At 42.8% G+C, this 26732-nt stretch overlaps 1 protein-coding gene across 1 annotated transcript; it reads left to right on the forward strand.

Moving 5' to 3' along the window:
* The first annotated feature begins 23430 nt into the window (after nt 1–23430).
* Nucleotides 23431–25160, forward strand: LOC145792609 (uncharacterized). Its single transcript, XM_082873605.1, has 2 exons — nt 23431–24571; nt 24892–25160. Exons 1-2 carry the CDS (start codon nt 23506–23508, stop codon nt 24924–24926), a joined length of 1101 nt encoding a protein of 366 aa, XP_082729731.1. The 5' UTR covers nt 23431–23505; the 3' UTR covers nt 24927–25160.
* Nucleotides 25161–26732: the final 1572 nt, after the last annotated feature.

Consider the following 26732-nt stretch of genomic DNA (forward strand, 5'->3'; position numbering starts at 1 on the left):
ACCATAAATATTTCTAATTGAGGAGCGATTTTTTATACCTTCCGTTGCATCACCTATGATAAGATCTTTAGGATGACCAGGGGTGTACTTTCATTCTTTTGGTAGCTTTGATTCGTTGTTTGGACGGGTATATTTTTCTTGAAGATTTTCCATTGTGATTTCTTCTCTGTGTTTAGGAGATGGATTTTCTTCATTTTTTGTTATGTAAATGCTCTTTGTTCTTGGATATGTTTCTACAGTATCATCACTTACAGGATTCTTGGAAAAAACATTGTTAGATTCACCAAAAGTAATGTGTACAGATTCTTCAACGAGTAAAGTTTTTTGTGTTGAGAATAACCAAGAAATACAACTTCATCCGATTTACCATCATATTTTTCTAAGTTATCTTTATTGTTATTTAATACAAAGCATTTACAACTAAAAGCACGCAAGTGGCTAACATTAAGTTTTTTACCTTTCCAAAATTCATATAGGATTTTCTTAAGAATAAGTCTAATCATAGCACGGTTTACAACATATCATGCAGTGTTAATGACTTCAGCCCAAAAATATTTAAGTAAATTATTCTCACAAAGCATAGTATGGGCCATTTCTTCAAGAGTTTTATTTTTTTTTTCAACCACATCATTTTGTTGAGGAGTTCTAGGAATAGAGAAATTATGGTCAATACCAAGCTCATTACAATACAAAATAAAGTCATCATTATCAAACTCTCTACCACGATCACTTCTAACACCACAAATATTAAGATTTTTTTTTTTCATTTTGAATCATTTTACAAATTTTTAAAAATGCAAAAAAAGTTTCATTTTTGTGTGCTAAAAATAACACATATGTATATCTAGTATAATTACCAACACAAACAAAAGCATACGATTTTCCTCCTAAACCTAAAGTTTTAGATGGTCCAAACAAATCAATATGCAAGAGTTGAAGCAGTCTAATTTTTTTCAAATCTCAAAAAAAAATTACCCAATTTTTTTTTGTTACAATTACTTTTCATCTTGTATAGTACACTGTACATTTGTTCAATATTAATGATATGTACTTGTTAAATATTAATGATAACGAATACGTTTGACCTATTGATTGTGTAGCACCTTTCGTTTTTTTAAAACATGAATGAAAGCATTTGACATAGTGGTTGTGCAGTACCTTTGTTTTTTGTTTTTTGTTTTTTGTTTTTTTTATCAGCAAAAAAAAAAAAAAAAGACTTTATTGATGAAATCCAATCGAGCAAACATGATGTAACAAACCTAGATTGCAAATCATAATTATGTTTAATTAATTATGTGATTATCAATAATTGTGTAATAAGCCATGTGATTAGTTGTGAATTATCTGTCTGAGTTGATTAATCGTGCATATCTGTTTGAATTGAATAATTATTTGTTTTAATTTCTATTTAGAATTTGAAATTGAGGATTGAAATGATTTTAGAAACTGAAAATGACTACATGAATAAACTAATTAGAATTTTTAGAATTGTATGGAAAATTTTATTAAAAAGTGATTCAGTTTAATTAATTAAGTTGTGTTTGGTTGGCCTAATGTTCTGATTGTGGTAGTAAGCCATCCTAACTATAAATAATGGCCCTTAAGGTCATTTGAGCTCAATTTTGACACTTTTGAGACCAAAAGGTAGAGAGAGAGAGAGAGAGAGAGAGAGAGAGAGAGAGAGAGAGGAAGAGAAGATAAAGAAGAAGAGCAAAGGAGGTTAGGGCCAAATCTTCAACAAATCAACCAACAAAGGTAAGGATTCTTCTCTAATTTCAAGAATTTGAGATGATACACTCATAAATCTATGGAATTTAAGTTTAATTAGGAAGAAATCAAGCTTGATTGGTAGTGTTGTGGTGTAGTATACATGAAAGAACAAGATAAGAAAGAAATTGTAAGAATTGAATTCATAACACCACAAGCATGGAATTAACTCATGGAAATCTTCTTATACATTTGAAATCTTGCATGGTTCTTCAAATTTGGGGGAAAACCCCATGGATTATGAGATTGGAACTCAAGTATGCATAGTTTATAACTTTACACTTTAACTTCAAAAGTTTGATCTTTTGCATGGAAACTTGGGTTTGTTTAAAGTTAGCGTAGACACCCCATTTTTGACCGTCCTCGAGACTTGGACGTCGTTGTTTGAACACTTAGTGATTTTGTATGCTCGTGTTTGTGTTGAGTGCCGGAAGATCTTGGCCGAGCGCCTCGTTTTTGAGCCTTCGAACCTTATATGTTTTGTGCTGGCCGAGCACCTCAATTTTTAGCCTTCGAACCTTGTTTGTTTTGTGCTTGGTTGTGGACCAAGAGCTTGTTGTTTCAAGTCTGGAGGAAAGGGTGGCCTGTCGGCCAGCCCCATAGCCTATCGGCCATGGCTTGTGCCTGCCGGCCATTAGTGGTGGCCGGTCGGCCACATTGATGGCCGGTCAACCACATGAGGTGGCCGACGGCCATTTTTCTCATTTTTCAGATATTGTTGGCCAACTGTGCCAACTGTTCTTCGCTGAAGTACATCCCCATACACATGTATGGCAGGATGATTTCAAGCCTTAATCTTGTTTTTCTATAGATAGAGGGTGTTCTCCCCCATTTGGAGGGGTTAGAAAATTTGGATCAAATTTCTTTCTCTCTCTCTCTCTCTCTCTCTCTCTCTCTTCTCGTTTTGTACCTTAAACTCTAGTTTATCTACCCCTTTGCACATAGAGCCTTACCCAAACTTGACCACCTTGGAGCTGAAATCCCTTGGAGCCTAGTTTGAGCTTTGGAAGAAGGTTTGAGCCTGAAATTGTGGTTGTTTTGTGTTGTGCTTCAAAGGTAGAGAACTTACCTCATTTAAGCTTATTGTGCACACTTGTTTTTCCATCCTTTTATACTGTTTTTAAGCTGGTTTTCAACTACAAAAAACTTTGGTTTTTGAGGCTTAACATGATGGTTTGAGGCTATTTTGTGTTACGGGGTGAGCCACCATTCTTGTTGCTTAATTATGTGAGCTTTTGTGCCATCTTTCAGGGCTTTCAATTCAAAATTTTTGGGCCTTTAAACCACTGAAATTCAGAGTTATTTCAGTTGTAAAAACCTCATTTTGAAGTCCAAAATTGGAGGGGATAGGATCCCCACCTTGTATCTTGTTTGCACGCCTAGATAACTTAACATGTGAGCATGTTTTTCTAGCATTTTGTACCTTCATCTCAGAATGTCTTTGCTACTGTTTTGACTGGTTTCAGCTCTGTTTTGAGCCAGTTTGGTCCTTTGAGGCTTGTATTGTGTGGTTGTAGTGTAAAGAGGCTTCACTAGCTTAATATTTTAGGCTTTTTAGCATGAATTGCTTGCATATTTTAGTGTCACTTTGCACTCCGTTTCAGCACTGAAATCTCTGCAATCTCCCTCTATTCTTCAATCTTTCATTTATTTTGAAAGTGGCTTTGAACCCCTTATTGGCTTGAGTGTGAAATGGAGACATTCATGCTTAATGGTTTAATTCCTTCGGGATTTCATTATCAACGGCATGAGGTCTCTTTCATGCTTAAGACACTTGTGGTTTAAGCCTACTTTCAATTAGAGGACACTCACCTTGGACTTAATCAATTAAAGAATGGATTGGTAAGCTAAAATGAGTAAACAAAAATGGACAAGTAAAAGAGGCAAGATAAAGCATCTTTCGTGTTGCATTGCATGTGTTCGGATCGAACATTAATTCGAACATGAGGCAAATGGGACATTTCATACTCAAAAGTGATGAAATGTGCCATTTTCCTTGGTCACCGTTACCCTTGATCATTCATGATAGGGTGATGGTTTTGTTGAGTCTTGTTTTGCACTCATTAAGCTTGTACAAGCTTGGTTCTTTGGCCATCATGCATGAAAATTGCTTCATTGATGGCTTGAGAGCCAAGAGCTACACTCCTTTGAGCTTGTGTGATGATAAGGAGGGTAGCAGTACATACACTCCTTGAGAATACACTGCTTTGCCTCTGTTTGCTCACTATTGCAGCAAAAAAAAAAAAAAAAAAAAAAAAAAAGAAGTTCAGGAAAGGGGTGGCCGATCGGCCACTAGAAGTAGCCGACCGACTACCAATGGTAGTCGACAGCCACCATTGGTAGCCTACCGGTCATCCATGAAGGAAGTTGTTCAGTGTGCTCCTAAAGGGGATCAGAAGTGTTCTACTTAATTTTCAGCAATTTCCAGTGTTCAAACAAGTACAAACAGAGGTGTCCGATCGCAAGGCGGTGGATTTTTGGGAGGAAGCCAACCGAGCATGCATGCGTCCCTTGCTCTCGAGGCCATTTAATTGCTTTAATAAGTTAGTGTAGCTAATTATTCAAATCAAGTGTTGTACTTAATTAGTTAGTGTAACTAGTTATTCAATTCTGATTTGTTATAATTAATTAGCTTATGATAAGTTAGTTAATTAGTTTCAATTGTGTTGTAATAGTTAGCTTAATTAGCGTAGCTAGTTAGTTAGCTTTATTCATTCAGACCCTCCTTGGCGATGGCATAATGCTGTAATAAGTGTGCGTGCATGTGTGTATGTCTTCCAACCCCACTTCTTTCTCCCTTTTATTTAACTTCTTTTGATGGTTAGATTAGGGACATATTTCGATTAGCATACCTTATGTTTGCATGTTTGCATCCATTCATTTGTCTTGCATGCATCGAGACTCGGCGCATCATTCAAACCGCATTGCAATTTTAATACTTCCTTGAATACGTGTTTCAAAGCATGCTATCAAAGTGTTGCAAATACCATGATTAAGTAGCCAAGCCTATTTAGTTACATCATTGCATGCGTTGCATTAGTCATTTAACATAGTTAGGATCATGCATCTTTCTAACTAGTTTTTGTTTTGGCATGGAGTACTCGGTGAGTTTTATGCTTTAGCATACTTGCATGAGTGTGATTTCCATATTGCCATGATTCGCATGCTTGCCATGAGGTTATGTGCTTAAATGCTAAACTTCTTGAATGCCTGTGGATGAACGCTTGTTGTTTGAATTGGAATGATTCAACGAATGCGCATTTTAATCCCACTTTGTTGTGGCAAATCATGTTTTAAGCCTACTTGAGGTGGCAAATCCGCATCTTTAAGCCCATTTGAGGGTGGCAAATTCAAACCATTTTCGAAAGCAAACATGAGTTGAGTTGTTCCAATTCTTGCGATTTTAGTCTATACTTGCTTATGCGCGTCACATAGTAAAGTTAGCTAATAACCGGAATAAGAAGACATGAGGTTTATAAAACATCATATCATGATTAGTAAAGGCCGATCTTTGATCGGGCGAGCGGGGATGATCATTTCAAGACCTTCCCCTCTCATACACAAGTTCCCGAGCCGAGACAACTTTGGTGATGACGGACACATGGCCTTTGGCACGAGTCAGGGTTTCCTAAATTTTCCCAAAATATAATATTTAGGTGGCGACTCTGTAATCTGGAAAAGCAGTCCAATTTTGGCATTATTTAATTTAAAATCTGATTTTCCAAAAAGATTTGCCGAATTTGGAGTCTTTAGTGTTTATCAGTTTCACATTGCACTTATGAGACTAGATCCAGAACTGCGGGAGTTTGAACTGTGAGGCCTTCTTTTTAATCCCTTTTCCGAAAGGTGGGGGTGCGAAAAAAGGCGAGCCCACAGTTTATGATGAAATCAAGTTGTTATTGAGAGTTTTGAGTCTTGATATGCATGGATTTGGAGTTAGATTCCAAAGAGCTTGAGTTCCAATTTAAGAACAGATTTTCGGACTGCATTTTTGCCCAGACTGCACATTCAGCCCGAGGCCCCACATGTGCGGCCAACTTCCCCTGTTCCATATTGTGTTTTGTAAAAATTGCATGTGCAAGCGCACGTGCAGTGGTCGTTCCGCAGGTGCGGCCAAGGCTCCCCCACGTACGGTTTTTAAGGCGGTCTCAGATTTGTTTTCTTTCGATTTTTCTACCTTTCGGGCCTCCGTTTGCATAGTTTTCACATGTATTTCACACGCATGTGCATTTCATGAACTCAAAAGAAATAAAAAGAACAAATGGGAATAATAGAATAGGTTTAAGAATCGACTGAACGAATCGAATATGAATTGAGAAATTGTTGTGCTATGAATGTTTGTGTTTGTAGGTCAAGACTTGGAGACCGAGTAACCGGTTCTGGAAGCCCACTGTGAGTAACGTTATTGTAATGATATGTTCATATGAATTGTATTTGAAATGTTATTTGATAAATTATGATTTTTGAAATGATATTTTGTTTGAGTGAACAAATGTCCTATTTTGAATCTACTATTGCATCTAAAGACGGTCCCAAGTCATGGGAGACAACACGTTAATGCGGGTCCATGACATATATGCAATTATGAGATCTCGTTAGCCACTTGACAAAGTGGTGATGTGTTTAATCAGTATCCGGAACCGATTACTCTAGTCGGAAGATGATATGACATGTTCTGTTGGATGTATCATTATTATGTTCAGATAAGAGAATGTTTATGATATATTTTGTTTTATGTTTATGAAATATTTGGAATTTGTTCACTAACCTCTTTACTTTAATGTTATTCACTAGGCTTTAGCTTACTGTGTGTATATATATGTATATGTGGGCGACATAAAGGTCAAGCCTAGATGAACACCATTAGTCGAGCCACCGCTTGAAGCCTTTTAAAGTTTTCGTGCCTCCAAGTTTAGGCTAGGTCTAGAAGACTGGTGTCAAGTTGGTGACCTTGATGTTGAGTTTTTGATATGTATATATGTATATGAAAGTTTTTGTACATAATATTATGGATGTATTGTACAGTGGGTAAATTAATACTTTTATACATCTGAGTTTGTTCATATAGAATCACAGCTCATTGGACTACTTGTTATATACTTATGTATTAAGCTTCCGCTTCCTCTGATAATTATGATTTGTACAAAAAGACCTTTAGTAATCCCAGATTATTGGCCGGTCACTGCACCGACCCTTATGGGGCGGGGTTCGGGTCGTGACACATGACACATCAATAAATAGGGCTAGTGCAAAGAGTATCAAAGTAAAATGAAACGATCTCAACTAGGTAGGCATTAAAAAGTAAACCCAATCATTTGTTAGCACTAAACCAAAAGCTATAAGGCACCAACTAGAAAAACTAAGAACCACAACAATACAAAAGACAACAAAACGCACACCCTGGCTACAGTAGTACCTTCTGGTATGAGGTTTTGTGTTCGACTCCTATAGAGAGGAATTTGATAGTGGTTGGTTTACTTCTCCCCTATTATGGGGCTTTGTGGACTCGCTTTTTTCCGCGACCTCGCCATTCGGAAAGGGTTTGAAAAGAAGGCCTCACAGTTCGGACTCCTGCGGTTCTAAATCTAGTCTCACAAGTGCAATATTGTGAAACTGATAATCACCAAAGAGTCCAAATCTAGCAAATCTTTTTGAAAATCGATTTTAAATCAAATAATGCCAAAATTGGACTGCTTTGTTAGATACAAAATCGCCACCTAAATATTTTGTTTTGGAGAAATTTAGGAAACCCTGACTCGTGCCAAAGGCCACCTGTCTGTCATCACTAAAGTTGCCTCGACTCGGGAACTTGGGTACGAAGGGGGAAGGTCATGAAATGAGCACCCCCGCTTGTCCGATCAAAGATCGGCCTCTACTAACCATGATATGTCCTTTTATAAATGTTATGTGTTCTTATTCTGATTATTAAACTAGCCTTACTATGTGACGCGCACAAGCAAGTATAGACTACGTCGCAAGAATTGAACGTTTTAAGTCATGTTTGTTTTGCGAAAATGGTTTGAATTTGCCACCCTCAAATGGGCTTAAAGATGCAGATTTGCCACCAAACATAGTGGGCTTAAAACATGATTTACCACTCAACAAAGTGTGCTTAAAACATTCATTTGTTGAATTGTTCCCATTCAAACAACAAGCTTTCATCTACAGGCATTCAAGCAGTTTAGCATTTAAGCACATAGCCTCATGGCAAGCATGCGAATCATGGCAACACTCACACTCATGCACGCATGCTAAAGCGTAAAAGCTTACCGAGTACTCCAAGCTGTAGACACCCCATTTTTGACCGTCCTCAAGACTTGGACGTCATCGTTTGAATACTCGGTGATCATCCATGTTCGTGTTCATTTTGAAATCCCGAAGGGCATGGCGGCGTGCCTTGCCTTAGGATCTCTCGACTTGGCTGTTTTGTGCTTGGTTGTGGACCAGGAACTTATGGTTTTTGCACCCGAGGGTAGGAAGTGACTTGTTAGCCATCCTTTAAACCCACCGGCCGGGGCATGAAGCCACCGGCCTTGCTTTCCTTCTACCGACCAATTTTTAGGTCGGTCGGCACTGATATATAGTCAGTCGGCCATTTATTTGGCCGATTGTCTCTTTTTCTGGCCGGTATCTCCTTTTTGTCTTTTTCAAGCATTGTGCATGCCAGCTGTGCCAGCTGGAGTACACGGACTTGTCCTCCATACACGTGTATGGAGGACTTGCACCCTTTGCACCGTTTGCTCTAAGCTTCTTGAGGAAGCTTTGTCCTAGCTTCCTCAAGAAACTTGGACCTTTGTCTTAGCTTCCTCAAGAAGCCTTAACCCCTTTGCCTTAGCTTCTCTAAGAAGCTTAGACCCTTGTTTGTTCTATAAAAGGAGGCCTCTCCTTCCTTTAGAGGAGTTTAGCAAATCAGAGACATATATGATATATATACCACTCTCTCTCTATATCTCCCTCTCACTCTCTACATTGTGTGTGTTAGAGTGTCCAAAAGTGAGTTTTGTTCTTAGTTTTGCACTAAGACACCTAGTGTTACACCATACCTTGGTTATTAAGGTGTTGAGAAGTTGTTCTTGAAGCTTTTGAGTTGGTTTTGATCAGAAAAGGGGGCTGGAGTTTTGGTTCTTGACGTGTTCTTCAAGGGTGAGCACTATTGCTTTATATTTCCCATTCTTGCACTAGCTTTTAACCTACTTTGCATGCTGTTTTGAGCTTTGTGTATAACTGATAAAAGTTCTGATTTTTCATGTTTAAGATGTTTCATTAAGGTCTTTTTTGTGTTTGGGGTCGACCTCCCCCTCTTAGGCCTTATTTGGCCCTTTTGTGCCTTCTTTGTTTGAGCTTTGAGAACTTTTGTGTATTGGCCTTCTCACCACTAAAATCCAGAGGATTTTCAGTGGTGGTGAAGGGGTTTTGAGGTCCTGCATAGAGGAGGGATACCCCTTTCCCCTTTTGTCTCATATGCTTGTGTTTTTGGCTCATAAAGGTAGCATGCATGCCTAGCTTTATTTGGCTTTATTTCAGAGGTTATTTGGTGTTTATCTAGCTTGTTTTACCTTTGTTCCACGTTGGTTCATCGACCCCTTGCATGCACCATGCACTTGCCTTGCATTCCTCTATTTTGCCTGGAGATGCATTTTGCATTTGGATCACCATGCTTGCATGTTTTGGCTTAGCTTTGTAAAGTTTTTGGTCATGTTTTATCATGTTCAAGCTCTGTTGGGTGTTGATTTGGTCATGCTTTCCATACTTTGTATAGCCTCTTTGCATTTTAGCTTGTTGGGCTTCGAGTGTGTGAGTCTTTAGTATGCATTACTTAGGCTATTTCAGTGATTTGGAATCACTTATCATGCCATTTCAGTCCATTGTTATGCTTACATGCTTGCATTTGATTACCCTTTCAATGCCTTGAAGAGTTGTGGTCCTATGCTCCATGCTTGAGTCCTTGGTGTATGCCTTTTTGTTTAAATCTTTGGGCTGCCATATCAGTGGGTTTTGGGGTGTATTTTGATGCATTGAAACTCTATTTTTGGTTGCATAATCCATGCCAGGTGTGGTCATGATAGTTGTAGTGGAATGCTCCCTTTTATGCCTTAGTTTTAGGCCCATTGGTGTGCATGTTTGCATGAGCATTTGTCCAACATTTCCATCACTTTTGGCCACTGTTTATGGCAAGGCTGAGGTCTTCCCTTTGCGGTTTAAGTCCACCATTGCATGTTCGTCACACGTTTGTTGCATATTTGGTTCATTGTGTGTTGGCACATGCTAGTTCCATTGCATATTTTTCCATATTTGCTACATTGCATTTTGCATGCTTGGCATATTGCATATTTGCATGTATAGGTTGCATTGCATTTGGCATGTTTTGCTTCCTTAGCCTCATATTGCATACTTGATGCCGTTTTGTACACTTGAGCCATATTGCATACATACATTGAATTATGTTTGGTTTGGGGTGTCAAACCAAACATGGGGAATAAGGTGTGTTCGTACTCAAAGTGACAAAACACGTCTCAATTCTCGGTCACCGACGCCCTTGATCTCAACATGATAGGGCGTGAAGCATTCACTCGTTTGTTGCATTCATTTACATTGATTTGCAAACTTGGTGCCTTTGGCCATCATGCATCGAATTGCGTGGTTGGTGGGCCCAGGGCCGAGGGCCACACTCCCTTGAGTCTATAGAATGATAGAGAAAGTGGCCATGCACACATTGCTTCGAAATTTCCTTGTCATGCACTGTCTGTCCTCTGCTACTGTCAAAACAGAATTCTGCAGGAATATTTGGCCGACCGACTACATACAGTGCCGACCAACCAAAAATATCTGGCCGATGGCTTCGCAACTAGTCGATGATAATTTATCAATGGCCGGTGGATCTTTACCTTGGCCGGTGGCATCCCAGAATGATCAAGGAGTGGTTCAGAAGCATCAAGCATATTTTCACAATGCTCAGAGGTGCTGAACAGTGCAAACAGAGGCAACAGTGGCATGGCAACTGGTTTCCGAGCGAGGCGATCGAGCATGCATCATTTTAGCATTCCGAGGCAGGGCTATGGCCACCGCCTTTTGTAATTAATTTATTAATTGATTAGGGTTTTATACTATTTAATTAGCTAGGGTAGTTAATTATTTACTCAGTTTGTGTTATTTATTCGGACCCTCCGAGGAAGGCAATTTTGTAATAAGTGTGCGTGTGTGTGATGTATGTCTTCCAACCCCACGTCTTTCTCCTTTTTATTTACCAGCTTATGATGGTTAGTTTAGGGCATGTTTCAATTAGCATACTTATGATAGCATGTTTGCATTCATTCATCTGTCTTGCATGCACCGAGCTCGGCGCACCATACTAACTGTATTGTACTTCAATTCCGAGTTGAATACTTGTTAGTTGTAGCATTTCACATGCCATCTTTAAAATAGCCGAGCCTATTGTAGTTGCATTCCTGCATGTGTTGCATTGGGCATTTCAGCATAGTTAGGATCATGCATGGATTTCTAACATAGCTTCTGTTTTGGCTTGGAGTACTCGGTAAGTGTTTATGCTTTAGCATCCTTGCATGTGTGTGAGTGACTGCCATGATAGCATGCTTACCATGAGGCTATGTGCTTCTGTGATACACCTGCTTGAATGCCTGTGGGTGAAGGTTGGATTATCTGAATTGGAATAATGCATTGACTGTGAGTTTTAAAGCCCACTTGAGAGTGGCAAACCATCACGTTTTCTAAGCCCACCCGAGGGTGGCAAATCCACGCCTTAGCCTACTTGTGGGTAGCACCATCAAACCATTTTCAAAATAAACAAACATGAGATGTGTTGTTCCAAGCGATCCAGTCTATACTTGTATGATGTGCGCATCACATAGTAAATCTAGGCTAATAACCGAAATAAGAGCACATAATGTTTTCAAAACTCGATATCATGGTTAGTAGAGGTCGATCTTTGATCGGGCGAGCGGGGGTGCTCACGAAGTGACCTTCCCCAATCGTACCCAAGTTCCCAAGCCGAGGCAACTTTGGTGATGACGGACACGTGGCCTTAGGCAAACGAGTCAAGGTTTCCTAAATTTCCCAAATTAAAATATTTAGGTGGCGACTCTGTATCTGGCAAAGCAGTCCATGTTTGGCACTTCTTTCAAAAAATCTGTTTTCAAAAATGATTTGCCAGATTTGACTCTTTGATGATTCATTGGTCTTGCATTGCACTCTGCGAGATTAGATACAGGACTGTGACTTTTGAGTCCTGAACTGTAGTGAGCCCATATGAACAAAACGTGATTTCCCTCCCGGGCCGTTCGGGGACGTCTACAGTTTCTGGCGACTCCGCTGGGGAGTTAGAGAGCTTGGCTCGAACTCATGATATCTTGTTTTGATTACACTTATGTGTTTCTTTGCATTGCATGTGCATTGGTGCGCCAAAGTCACAATGTTTGCCGTCTGCTATTCCAGAACGGTTTACCGGTGGCTCACTTCGAAAAGCGTGCCATAAGGCTGACCGGTTACGGGCTCTGCCACGATGGGAACACAAACCTCAGTTTTACCGGGGCACCCTTTTTGACCATTCGACCTAGTGGATATTCGGAATCCATAGTGACCATTCCAAGGTAGGACAGGTTACTTACCCGATTGTAGGTTGTTTGAAGCAGCTACGTGCATAGTGAAACCCTAGCTCCTGGCAAATAGGACAGGGAAACCCTACCTCAACATAGGGTTGTTTTTGGCTCTTACTTGTTTGCTATGTGCTTTTAGAGTGTGTCTCTACAGGAACGCACGTATCAATTTACAAGTTTGGGTATCAGGCCTAAGGGCACCAGTATCGGTATTTTGGGAATCAGTCATCTGCGGGTATCATATTCAGATTTGGGGGCAGTAATTTGGGAACACCGATCAATGTTTGAGAACAGTATATTCAGCTTATCAACTGCATGTTGTTATACCTAACTGTGTGTTGTGTTTATTTAAGCCGTTATGCTGTCCATTTTCTGGTTGTTTATTTCCTTATTATTGCTTTATTTATCTTTTCGCTAGGTAGTTTAGCACAATTACTTCCGACCAAGCAGATTTCCCCAAGCACTCTGGACTAGAGGTCGTCGACTCCATTGATCTGAGGATCAGGTGGACGGACAACCAGTGTTCCACTCTTTACCCCCAGTTACTACGCGGAGATCGAGAAAACGCAGTGTATCAGTACCAGGATTGCCAGATCAGTGGTCTTTGAACAATGGGGTTGAGATTTCCGAGTCTACTACAGGGGCAGATACACCGGCAGTTCAGATAAATCAGGGCAGTATGTCAGGGACGGAAGACATGATGCGCCAGCTCCAGGAGAGCATAAAAGCCATGTAGGAGGACGCTGTTCGTCAAGCAGAATTCACTAAGCAGCAGGCTGTTGTCATGGCCCAATAGGTAGAGCTAATTGCCCGGTTACAATAGCAAACCGGAGCATCTGCTTCATACCAGGCTCCCACCCCCCAACAAGAGTCCCAATACCTGAGGAGACGGCGAACGTCCAGAATGCCCAAGAGGATACAGACATCCCAACGGGGCCGGCTCCGCCCCCGAGACTACCTCAACTATCCAAGGCACCTACGCCTGTCAATCAACCGGACTCTCCCTTTGAGTTCGAGGTGGACCCTATAGCATTGAAGTTGAACAAACTTGAAAAGTTGTTCAAGAAGTCCCAAGGGGTAAAGTCCATCCCAGATATTGAGGACGGGTATACCAACGTGGCTGTGACGCTGCCAAATCGGTTCAAGATGCCACAAATCGACCGCTTTGATGGGTCTGGGGATCCCATGGTGCATCTACGCCTGTTTTCAGACATACTAAGGCCGATGGGCCTCACCAGACTACAGAAGCTTTCATTGTTTGGCCGGACCCTGTCGGGTGTGGCGGCCATCTGGTGCGCAAAATTGGAAGAGATTGTCAAGCAGAACTGGGATGAGATGCCCGAGGTTTTCATTGCACAGTACTCCTATAACACGCAAATCGAGATTACAACCCATGATCTCGAGACAACAAGGCCGGAGCCTAAGGAGAGCTTTTCTGAGTTTGTAACCCGGTGGAGGGCCAAGGCCTCAATGATGACCCTAAGGCCCACTGATAAAGATCAAATTTGGATGATTGTGCGCAATCTCTAGCCTAAGCTTATGCAGAAAATGATTGTCCTCCCTACCTTTTCAGATCTGCACGAGATGGGGGTACAAATCGAGGATGCTTTGAAGCAGGTCTTGATTGACAATGACAAAGAGCAGCCCAGGAGAACCTTCAACAACCGCAGTACGAATGCAGGAACAAGCAGTACTGCAGCTGCCAGATCTCAGGAAGTAAGCATGGTCACCACCAACACCCCAAGAACCCTTGCAGCTACGCCATTCACCGGTGCGTCCGGTAGTAATTCGCAAACAGCCAGATACCCACCCAAAAGCCAAAGAACCTTCGCTCCACTATATATGCCCCTGTCCAAAGGTCTGGGGGTTTTAATCAGAAAAGGGCACTTGAAGCCCCTAGAGCCGTGGCCATTGCCCGAAAAACTCCCCCCTTCCCATAACCCAATCAAACACTGCTCGTTTCACCAACAGCACAATCATGACACCGACTAGTGCTTCCGATTACACCATGAGATTCAGGATCTCGTTGATAATGGGGTGATTGTGCCCCCAGAGAAACCCAATGTCACAACCAACCCTCTCCCACCACACAACTAAGCTCCACCTCCCAAACGAATCAACTTTATCCAGACCGAGGTTACAGCATACGACCCCAGCATATACATCACTCCTTCCTATCTACCCAAGCTGGAGATGCTCCTTCCTGACTGCACTGACGTGTGCATGTTGGACATCTCCAGAACCCAACCCGAACCAATGATGGTGACTGTCGAACATAGAACACAGGAGACTTTAGTGGAGAATGGGATTGTTGAGTCAGAATCTGAGGAATCTGGGAGTTTTGTTGAGGAGGTATACAGTCCGAGAGACTACATTCTGTCAGTAGGCCAGGTTGGGCCAAATGTGGAATTGCCGGCAGGGGCAGAGCTTTGTGTAATACAGGGGGATGGATTTGGTCAGAGGATAGATAACTTGGCGGCTGTGGAGGGGGACTTTGCTAACCTCCAATTTGTCAATGAACAAGACCCAGAGGGCGTGGCAGTCAACTGGTCTGATTTTGAAGAGTCAGCAGAGGTCACCAGGTGGCTTGATGATCTACCAGATGTTGTTGAAGAATCTCAGTTGGAACAGGGCCCGACAGGGGCAAGGATATCAATTGTGGCCGGAAGGGCCGGAGATCAGAATGTATCGCCGGAGAGCACCGGTGCTAAGAATTTCGCTCAGGATCTAGGCATTTTGAGTACAGGAATTATAGAGCAGCCAGCTGTACTGACGCAGTTGGAACAAAAAGGAATCGAAGAGTTTGAGAGAATCATAAAAGCTAAGGCCCCCGTGGGGAATGAAAGTGTTGTGTGCACGAGGACAGAGAATGTTGCGAGCATGTGGACAGAAGGTACTATGAGTACAAGGACAGTGGAACCGGAGCCGGAGCCGAAGTCGGAGCCGGACAAGTGTCTATTGGCTGCCGATGGAATATGGTGGGAGGACGATGATCTATGTCTTGCCCACACGGATGAGGATTGGGGGAGCAATCAACCAGACAATACTTGGTACATCGACGAAGTCGATCATATGACCAGGAGCGGGCGGTATTTCAAGCCCCCGCATTTAGACCAACCAGAAGCGTCCGGGAAGGACAAGGAGGTTGAGAAACAGAAAGAGAAACAACTCGAAGAAGAGGCTGTACTGAAGCAGCTAAAAAAGATACAAGCAGACATCTCCATGAGTACATAGACAGGCTGTCCTATCTGCTATGGACAAGGCTAAGCTCTCCATTGACACCACACCAGAGCAGCTAGTTTGATTGGTTTTTCCGGGAGGAGGTTCCCCGATGTTGACCTTTTCTGACAAAGAACTACCTCCTGAGGGCGCAAATCACAACAAACCTCTCTACATCTCTGTGGAATGTAGAGGCAAGTGGGTACCGGTGGTTCTTGTCGACACGGGATCTGCCATTAATGTATGCCCGTCAAGGACGGCATATGCAATCGGGTTGAAGCCCGCAGACTTCATGCCAACTACTCAAGCGATCAGAGCCTATGATAACACAAGCAGGGAGGTGATAGGGACTGTCAAAATTTAGACCCAGGTTGGTCCAGGACAACACAACATTGAATTCCATGTCTTGGACGTTCCTGTGACCTTTAACCTACTCTTGGGGCGACCACGGTTGCACCAGGTCAAGGCAGTCTCTTCCACCTTGCATCAGATGTTGAAGTACCCTTACGGGAAGGGGGTAGCTATTGTTTTTGGCAACTCGTCGATCCATCCACCGCTAGAAGTATCTACGCCGGTTTTAGAAATCAAACATGGTATGGAGGATGTGTTCTTGTCGGGTTTTACCTTAGCCGAGGCTCGGGTTGTGCAGAACGTCATGGCTATTAATGAGGGGGTCTATATTAGTGCTCAATCAGTATACCTCATGAACAAGCTCTAACACATCCCCGGGATGGGATTGGGAAAGAGTGGCCGGAAGGGCGTTGCAGCATTGGCCAAAGTGCCACACAACCCACATACCTTTGGCTTGGGTTATCTGCCCACCAAAGAGGATTAGGTGAGAAAAAGTAAGGAAATGGCTAGGAGAGCTAGACCGAAGCAGGCGGGGAAGCCTTTTGAGTTGATGCACCGGCCCATTCAGGGTACCCTAAATGGACGCTTCGTCCGGGAGGGGGAGGATTTTCCGTTCTGCGGTTCCCAGAGCCATGGTTGAATGCGGAAAGGAAGCGCGTGCTAGGTTTCGAGATTTTCTTCGACATGCAGTTATCCGGGGAGGACGTTGCCGAGGAGCAGACAGACCCATCAGCTGAGTTTGAGCAGTGTAAAAGTGTGGATTCCGAGAGCGCTGAAATTGAAATGGGGGTAGCACTAGCTTGTCTACTTTCAGATCCTCCAATCAAACAGAAGTGTTGGGGGATAACTTCTCGGTATCCATGATCGGGAATGGAACGGCTGCGAGCCCACTTACAAACATTTTGGATGTATCCATCGCACCCTCTCTAATCTTGCAATACGATGAGGGATTTTTGTCAGGCAGCACCGGGTCAGGTAGTGAGCTAGAATCTGATTCCACCGAATTTGTTGAGTCGGAATCAGGTTCCAGCTCGTCTGAGTCTGAGTCCGGTAATCCTGGGGGTGATAACCCGGATACCACAGTCCTGTCCATGTCGTCTTTTTCTTTCTCTTTTGAGTCTGTTGTAACAGAAGAATCGGACGAATTGGATATGCTTAATGAGAATGGAATAGCTGTGGTTTCTGAGTACTTTTCTGTGCCTTTGATTTATTGTATTAATCAGGACTTTCAAAATTTTGATGAAAACGACGAGGAAGAAATTCCTTCGATTTTACAACGTCTAATTGATCAAGAGTATGAGAGATTTGTTAAACCCTTGATTGATGAAATCACTACAATTAATATTGGTACTGAGAAGGACCCGCGGCTGGTCCAGATCGGGTCCACGTTGTCTTCGGAGGAACGCGAGCGCTTAGTCACTTTATTAAAAGATTTCAAAGATGTTTTCGCGTGGTCCTACGAAGACATGCCTGGGATTGATCCTGAGATTGTACAACACCGGATCCCTCTTGACCCCGAGGCCCGACCCGTTAAACAGAAACTTAGGAGAATCCGCTCGGACTGGGCACTCAAGATCAAGGAAGAGGTCACCAAACAAATCAACGCAGGCTTCCTGCTGGTATCTGAATACCCGACATGGTTGGCCAATATAGTTCCAGTACCGAAGAAGGATGGTAGGATTCGGGAATGCGTGGATTTCAGAGATTTGAACAGAGCCAGTCCAAAGAACGACTTTTCTTTACCGCATATGGATGAGTTGGTGGACTTCACAGCGGGGCATGCTTTGCTTTCATTCATGGATGGCTTTTTGGGCTATAACCAGATAGTGATGGCACCTGAAGACCGAGAAAAGACTGCATTCACCACCCCGTGGGGAACTTATTGCTACAGGGTAATGCCATTTGGGCTGAAGAACACTAGAGCTACATATCAAAGGGCCGCGATTACAATATTGCACGACATGATCCACAAAGAGGTTGGGGTGTATGTGGACGACATGGTTGTCAAGTCCAAAGAAAGAGAAGGCCACTACACCGCCTTGCAAAAGTTCTTCCAAAGGATCAGAGAATTTCGGTTGCGGCTGAATCCTCAGAAGTGTACGTTCGGTGTTACAGCAGGGAAAATGTTGGGGTTTCTGATTACACAGAGAGGTATCGAAGTCGACCCTTCCAAAATCAAGGCCATCCTAGAAATGCCACCACCAAGGACTGAAAAGGAGGTGCGAGGCTTTCTGGGCAAAGTGCAATTCATAAGACGGTTTATCTCAAAATTAACCTTGACTTGTGAACCACTTTTTGGTTTCCTGAAAAAAGGAAAGAAGTTCTAATGGGACGGCCGATGCCAAGCTACTTTTGAATAGATCAAGGAATACTTACAGAACCCACCCGTGCTGTCACCACCCGAGCCAGGGAAACTATTGATTTTGTATCTTTCAGTGACTGAGACTACAATGGGCTGCATGCTCGCACAAGAGTCTGAGGACAAGGTGGAGAGGGCTATCTACTATCTGAGCAAGAAGATTTTGGAGTATGAAACCCGCTATACACCGTTGGAAAAGGCTTGTTCAGCCTTGGTATGGGCTACCAGGAAGCTGCGGCACTACCTGTTAGCTCACTCTGTAATGTTGGTTTCGAGATTAGATCCCATCAAATATCTCTTCGAGAAACCGGCACTTACGGGTAGGCTAGCTCGTTGGTTGCTGTTGCTTTCCGAATTCGATCTGAAATATGTGATGCGCAAGTCAGTCAAGGGGAGAGCAATAGCGGAATTCTTAGCCGATCATCCAGTGGAAGGAGGTGAAGCAGTTGAGTACTTATTCCAAGATGAGGCCATTTTTCATATCGAAGACGAAACTTGGACGATGTACTTTGACGGAGCGGCAAGCCAGTATGGGTATGGGATAGGGGTGTTGCTGATAGCACCCGACAATTCCCGTATCCCTTTAGCATTTAAACTCTGATTCAAAGTCTCGAACAACGAAGTAGAGTACGAAGCATGCATTGCTGGTTTAGAAGCGGCCTTGGAACTAAGGGCAAGACGGTTGGACGTCATTGGGGACTCGAACCTTGTTGTATCCCAAGCTAAGGGGGATTGGAAAGTCAAAGAGGAAAAGATGATAATGTACCACCAGACCTTGGACCTGCTGATTCCTCGATTTGAGAAGCTAAACTTCACTCATCTACTAAGAGAAAACAACAGGTTCGCAAATTCACTAGCAACTCTATCTTCCATGATAGACATCCCTTCTGGAGTCCAGATGCGTCCAATCATTATTGACCAGAAGTTTGCACCGGCCTACGAGCCAATTGCCGCCATAGAAGAAGTTCAAGACGAGAACCCCTAGTATTGCGATGTCTGGAACTTCTTGGAGAAAGAAGCATATCCGCCAGGAGTAAACGCCAATGACAAGAGGGCAATCTGAAGGAGGGCTGCTCAATTCATCATCTGCGGAGGAAAACTGTATAAGAGAGGTCATCTGGGAATGCATAAACTGTGTGCTGAGGCTGAAGAGTCAAAGCACCTAATGGAGGCCATCCATGGAGGAGAATGCGGAGCACACGTGAACGGGATAATGCTGGCTCGAAAAATCCTCAAACAGGGTTACTACTGGTCCACCATGGAGGAGGGTTGTATCGGCTTTGTTCGGCAATGCCACAAATGTCAGATCCATGCAAACCGCATGAACATCCCACCGTCGAAGCTATATACTATGACTTCGCCATGACTATTTTCAGTTTGGGGAATCAATGTGATCGGGGCTGTCACTCCAAAAGGGTCCAATGGGCATGAGTTCATTCTGGTCGCGATAGACTATTTCACAAAGTGGGTTAAGGCCCAATCTTATGCAGTGTTGAAAGCACCACACGTTGCAAAGTTTATCAGGAACAACATCATCTGTCGCTATGGCATCCCGAACGAAATTATCTCAGATAATGGTTCCCACTTCAAAAAGGAGGTGATTGACTTGTTGGAGAAATACAACGTGGGTTTTCATAAGTCATCCACGTATCGGCCGCAGACCAACGGAGTAGTTGAGGCCACCAACAAGAACGTCAAGCGCATTTTACAGAAGATGGTGGAAACTTACCGGGACTGGCCAAATAAGCTGCCATTTGCTCTGTGGGGCTACCGGACTTGAACTAGAACTTCTACTGGGGTGACTCTGTGTTCACTGGTTTATGGGATGGAGGCCGTTCTACCTATTGAAATTGAGGTTCCATCATTGAGAGTGTTGGCTGAGTGTCAGATAGCCGAAGCAGATTGGCAGTAGAGCAGATTTGAGGAACTCATGCTCTTTGATGAAAGAAGACTGAAAGCACTGTACCATGTTCAGGGTTATCAACGCAGAATTGCCAGGGCTTTCAACAAGAAAGTTAAGTCCAGAAATTTGAAAGTAGGAGATTTGGTGCTCAAAGACAACCGAGCTCCCATCCACGACCCTAGGGGCAAGTTCAGATCCATTGGACTGGTCCTTCCATCATCAAGTCTATCTGGTCAGGTGGAGCTGTCATTCTGATGGACCTAGATGGCCTAGAGTTCTTCCAACCGATCAATATGGACAAGTTGAAGAAATATTACCCCTGAGAGGCTCGCTAGGCCGAAAACCCAAAAGGGCGACCTAGGCAAAAGTTAGAGCATAGAAAATTGGAAATTATAAAAACTAAGCTCGCAAGGTTGAAATCCCGCAAAGGGCGGCCTTGGCAAAAGTTAGAGCGTAAAAGGAGAGCGAAAATACCCGAGTGAATCCGAGCCTGAACTACGTAAGGCTTGATTCCCGTTCTTGGGATATGTAGGCAACTTCATCCTGAAGTTCAACCATAAACACTTCCCCGATCAACTTTGTCCATTTGATCATCTTGGTCATCTTTGTCTATTCAGCATTTAAAAGCTCGGTTGTGATCTCCAGTGCAGTGCTATTCAGACTAGGGGCAACTTTCCAGTTGCTGGGATCTGGGGTTGTGCATCTCAGTGACAAATCTAAGGCATGTCCAGTTTCTGATCCATAATCGAAAATGGTTTTAAAAAGTTTTAATAAAAGTTGATTTTGCTCAAATTAACCTTTTACGACTTAGACCATTTTTGGACCAAACGAAAAATTTTCAATACCCGCAAACTTCAATTTTATTGATTTCAATACAGAGTTCTCCTGCTCTTGCATACAAATTAAAGTTGCTTTTCATTACATTCATAAAGAAAACTTGAAAGTTCTGATTAAAGCAAATAAATCTGGGGCATAGATGAGTCAGGTGTTCCTGCCTCCCCTCCCAGAGCTGGTCGAAGCCTCTGATGCCAAGCTGGCCCCAATCTGCGCCTCTTCATTAAGCCAATCTATGCACTCATCAGACAAGGTGCAACTGAAAGTGGGAGCGAGAGCCAGGAGCTCTCTAGTCCTCCATGCTGCGGCATGCCGAGCAAGCTGCGCACCTCAGACCGGGAATGCGGCTGGATACTCCATCCCTTCTGCCAGACAAGTCTGATCAGGGCCGAACTGGCGCTAGAACCGGAACGGGAAGTAGAATACACAGTGAGTCAAGCCAATCAACTGAATCCCGGTCTGTCGGGTCATGCTGTAGCTCATTGCTAGTAGGTTGAGCTAGGGACACCGCCAAGCAATGCGGTCTACAGACAAATTGCACATCCAGTCGAACCACCATCCTTCATCCAGGGCGTCAACTAGCCGACGTCAGAAGAAGTAGCCACGAGCTGAGTATGCTGGGCAAGAGTCCACAACTTGCAACTTATCCATCAACCACACCTAGGGAGGGATGAAAAACGAGAGATTAAAGAATAGAGAGATGTACGATGAAAGAAAAGTAAGAAAAGGGCTTTGAGAGAAAAACCGAGCTTGAGGGCTGAGTGATGTGAGCAATATATGTGAGGAAGTTTAGGAACATTACCTGTAGCAGTAGTGGACTTCCCGCAAATCTGGTCGTCTCTCGACGATGAAAAGCATCCAAGCCCATCAATGTCTCAGCCCAAGACATGGCAATACAACTCTTGCCCTCCCTTAAGCCTTGAGCGACCTCGATCAACCGGACGCTAGATCCTCCGGAGCCTGAGGCCAGCAAGAAATGAGATAGCATGCACAAGCAAAGGGCGTGTCGCTGGAAGCCTTGCCAATGGTGGTCACCGCGGTCACCGGCATTGGAAAACTGACAAATCAGACTCGGAACATCCAGCATTCCGTCACAAATCAAAGATCGAGCATCGTGCATCGTGAGCCCACACATTTGCCCTAAGGCTTGGGCGTGGCCGAAGCGAAGTTGGGGCAAGATTTCTTCGTTACGCTCGGATTCCATCAAAACTTGGAAATCTTCAAAGGTAGGACACACCTCTTGCCCGCCAAAGCTAAAGACATGTGTTACCGGATTCCAAAACCTTGCTGCAGCATGGAGAAATGAAAAGTGCAGCGGAGTGCAACTCAGCATGAATAGTGCATTCACGCCAAAGCCCCGTAAATTCAACTCTTCCGAGCCATCCAAGTTGGCAATCCAAGTTGTGAGATTTTGGGCAAGAAACTCTTCCATTTGGAGCAAATCAGTGTTGAATTGAGAAAAACTACGATGCTGAGGCTTTTTGTAGGGGATAAGGTGTGAGTGGAAGACAGGTGTCATCATTCTGGTGGTTCTTGCCATTTCTGGCCGGCCGGCCAAAAATAGTGCCGACCGACCACCATTTTTGGTTGATCAGCCAAAAATTTGGGTCGATGGCCTTCCCCCGTGGCCGGTGGTCTTCCTTCTTGTTCCTTGAGCTGTTTATGTGTTGAACATGCTAGGAATTTGGGACTGGCACCACTTCCAATGCCCTCCGGTGATTATTATTACGAGGTCACACCCATTTGCTTATCGAGTTGTTGCACATTTGCTTATTGGCTTGTATCTCACATTCTTTAAGTTTTTGTTTTGCTTATCGAGTTGTACTCGCACTTGGTTAGTTTATCGAGTCTTTCATTTTGATTATCGAGTTATTTTGTCCTTGCTCGGTTCACTACCTGATTATTACGAGGCAAGCGCTTACTTTTCAAGCAATCAAAAGATTCAAATCTCATTTACATTGTTATTTAATGCAATGCGATGCGATGCATGGAGAGTACTAATGTAACACCTTTTTGGACAAAATAGCTGTTTCTGTTGAAAATCAAGCCACATCAGATGCCATATGCATCAAGCCCTTTTCTGCTTTCGGTGATTATTTAATTCATATGCTTTATTTAATTCATATGCTTTCGGTGAGTGTATGCTGATATAGATATAATATATATTAATGTATAGTTAAATATGTAGTGGCCTCGTGGCCTGCTTGTTTGTGTTTTTGGCCTCGTGGCCTCGTGGCCTCCATCTGATCATATTGTATAAACCTCCTATATAATGGAGTAGCATTGTAAGGCTTAAGTCATTGAAATAAAAAGTCTATGTTTAGTCTTTCAATCACTCTCTCTCTCTCTCAATATTAATATTTCTCATGGTATCAGAGCTTGTGTAATCTTGTCTCGTCATTTTCGCCTCTTCAGTCAATATTCGAATTTTTCTCTTCTACTCAAATATATCCTTCTATTGCATGACTAAATACGGTCCAGCTTTCGGAATGACTATCAACTCATCCTCCTCTTCTTCTGATATTATCATCTCATCATCTTCATCCTCTCATCAAATGGAAACCTCTCATCTTCCGATCACTGCCCATAAACTGAATGGGCAAAATTATTTGCAATGGTCTCAATCCATGTTAATGTTTATACGGGGAAAGGAGAAAGATGACTACATCACCGGAGCCTCGGCGCTACCAGAAACCACAGCATCAACCTACAAAAGGTGGATAGCTGAAAATAATATGGTCATGTCGTGGCTCGTCAACTCTATGACCACTGACATTGGCGAAAATTTTCTGTCATTTGATACTGCCAAAGAGATCTGGGACATGGCAAAAGAAACGTTTTCAGACAAGGAAAACACATCTGAAATCATCCAGCTTGAAAGCTCCCTCCACAATTTACGTCAAGACAATCTTACGGTAACTGAATATTTCAATACCCTTACTCGTCTATGGCGTCAACTTGATACGTTTGAGGTTCATAACTGGCAGTGTGTTACTGATGGTCTGTTATATAAAAAGATTGTCGAAGGGAAGCGTGTGTTTAAATTCTTGTTAGGATTGAACACAAATCTTGATGAAATCAGAGGAAGAATTATGAGAGTAAAACCGCTCCCTAACCTTAGAGAGGCATTCTCTGAAGTCCGTCGCGAAGAAAGTCGGAAAAAACTCATGATGGGATCTCATCAACAACTGAATATGGCAGAAAGCTCGGCTCTTAAGACTCAATTCGCTCCTATCGACAACCGTCAGAAAAATAAAGGAGGTAGGCCTTGGTGTGATCATTGCAGAAAGCCGGGTCACTCGAGAGAAACTTGCTCGAAGATTCATGGAAAGCCAGTAGATTGGAAACCACGTCAGCCTCTTGAGAAAGAAGGACGAGGTAATCATGTAGGTACAAATGAACCATCACCACAACCTGAAGTAAGCCCTTTCACCAAGGAGCAAATGGAGATGCTCCAGAAACTACTACAGTCACAATCTGGTTCGTCTTCCAACCACATCATAGGATCCGGAACCTTGGCTCACAAAGGTAATTCTTTGAACGCCTTTACTGTTAGTAAGAAACGTAAAAAACCTTGGATTGTGGACTCAGGAGCATCTGATCATATGACGGGAGATGCAACGATTTTTGATACATATAACTCATGTCAAAATAATTTAACGGTCAGAATAGCAGATGGTTCACTATCAAAGGTTGCCGGTACAGGTTCAGTTGTGCTGTCTAAGAATCTTATTCTCAACTCTGTTCTCCTTGTTCCTGACTTGGACTGTAATTTATTGTCAATTAGTAAACTCACTAAGGAAAAGAGGTGTGTTACTAATTTTTTCTCCACTCATTGTGAATTTCAGGATTTGGATTCGGGGAAGATGATTGGCAATGCTGAGGAATGCTCTGGACTCTACATCCTTAAGGAACGCCACTATCCACAAGAACAACCTCAAACGGCAATTTGTGGTAGTTCTTTTTCGGTTTCGTGTCAAAATAACGATAGAGCAATTATGTTGTGGCACTATCGCTTAGGTCATCCTAATGTTATGTATCTCAAGCATTTATTTCCTTCATTATTTAATAAAAATCCAAAACCTTTTGATTGTGAAATCTGTCAATTTTCTAAGCATGTACGGTCCCATTTTCCCATTCAATCCTATAAAGCGTCTCGTCCATTCTCACTAATTCATAGTGATATCTGGGGTCCATCCAGAATAAAAAATGTAACTGGTACTAGGTGGTTTGTCACATTCATAGATGATCACACTAGATTAACCTGGGTCTTCCTCATGAAAGACAAATCTGAAACGAGCCAAATCTTCAAAAATTTTCAAATTATGATTCAGACACAATTCCAGTCAAAAATCCAAATTCTAAAGTCTGATAACGCTCGGGACTATTTCAACTCAATTCTAGGAGATTTTTTAGCAGACAAAGGGATAGTTCACTTAAGTTCATGTGTTGACACCCCACAACAAAACGGCATCGCTGAACGGAAAAATCGGCATTTGTTAGATGTTGCTAGATCACTCATGTTTTCCACAAATGTTCCACAATTCTTCTGGGGGGAAGCTGTTCTTACAGCTGCCTATCTTATCAATAGGATGCCATCTAAGGTACTACAATTCCAAACTCCTTGTCAACTTCTCCTAAAATCCTTTCCCACTACTCGCCTCATCTCCACCATCCCACCCAAAATTTTTGGGTGTTCTATCTTTGTTCATGTCCATCAACAGTATCGAGGTAAACTTGATCCCCGGTCGCTCAAGTGTGTCTTCATTGGGTATTCGTCACATCAGAAAGGGTATAAGTGTTACTCTCCGGTCACTAGGAAATTCTACACTTCCATGGATGTCACATTTTTTGAAACCCAGTCTTACTACCCTAAAATTGATATTCAGGGGGAGACTCCAACCCAGGAATATCAATTTTGGACCCCTGAGTCATTTAGTGAGCCATCCATCACCACCAAAAATCCCACACCTCCTGAGTCATTGAATCCATCTGTACCTGCCGAAAATTCCGAGTTCATTGTTGCCTTGCGGGATAATGAACACATCCAAGAGGAAATAGAGGAAGGAGCACTTTCTCAACAATCCCATGAGGCTGAACCGGGTTCTAATCCAAGCAACATTCCAGGTAACAATCTTCTTACCACAGATAGTACTGTTGATTCTGAGTTCGAAAACAGTATTCTTAATATGCCCATAGCTTGGAGAAAAGGAGTTAGATCATGTACTCAGCATCCCATTGGAAACTTTATTTCTTATGATAATCTATCACCTTCGTTCCGTGCCTTCACTTCTAGCATCACGGAGATACACATTCCTCGGAATATTCAGGAAGCCTTCAAGTCTCCTCAGTGGAAGGCAGCAGTCATTGAGGAAGTTCGGGCTCTGGAAACGAATGGTACTTGGGAAATTACTGATCTTCCAAGAGGTAAGAAACCCGTTGGATGTAAATGGATTTTCACAGTAAAACACAAGGCAGATGGTAATGTGGAACGTTATAAAGCTCGGTTGGTTGCCAAAGGATTCTCCCAATCCTATGGCATTGACTATCAAGAAACCTTTGCTCCGGTTGCCAAGCTCAACACTGTTCGTGTACTTTTATCCTTGGCAGCTAATCTCGATTGGTCACTTTACCAACTTGATGTAAAAAATGCCTTCCTCAATGGTGACTTAGCGGAAGAAGTTTACAT

Source organism: Camellia sinensis, chromosome 6 (assembly GCF_055761805.1).
Source record: "Camellia sinensis isolate YWXY chromosome 6, ASM5576180v1, whole genome shotgun sequence".
NCBI lineage: Eukaryota > Viridiplantae > Streptophyta > Magnoliopsida > Ericales > Theaceae > Camellia > Camellia sinensis.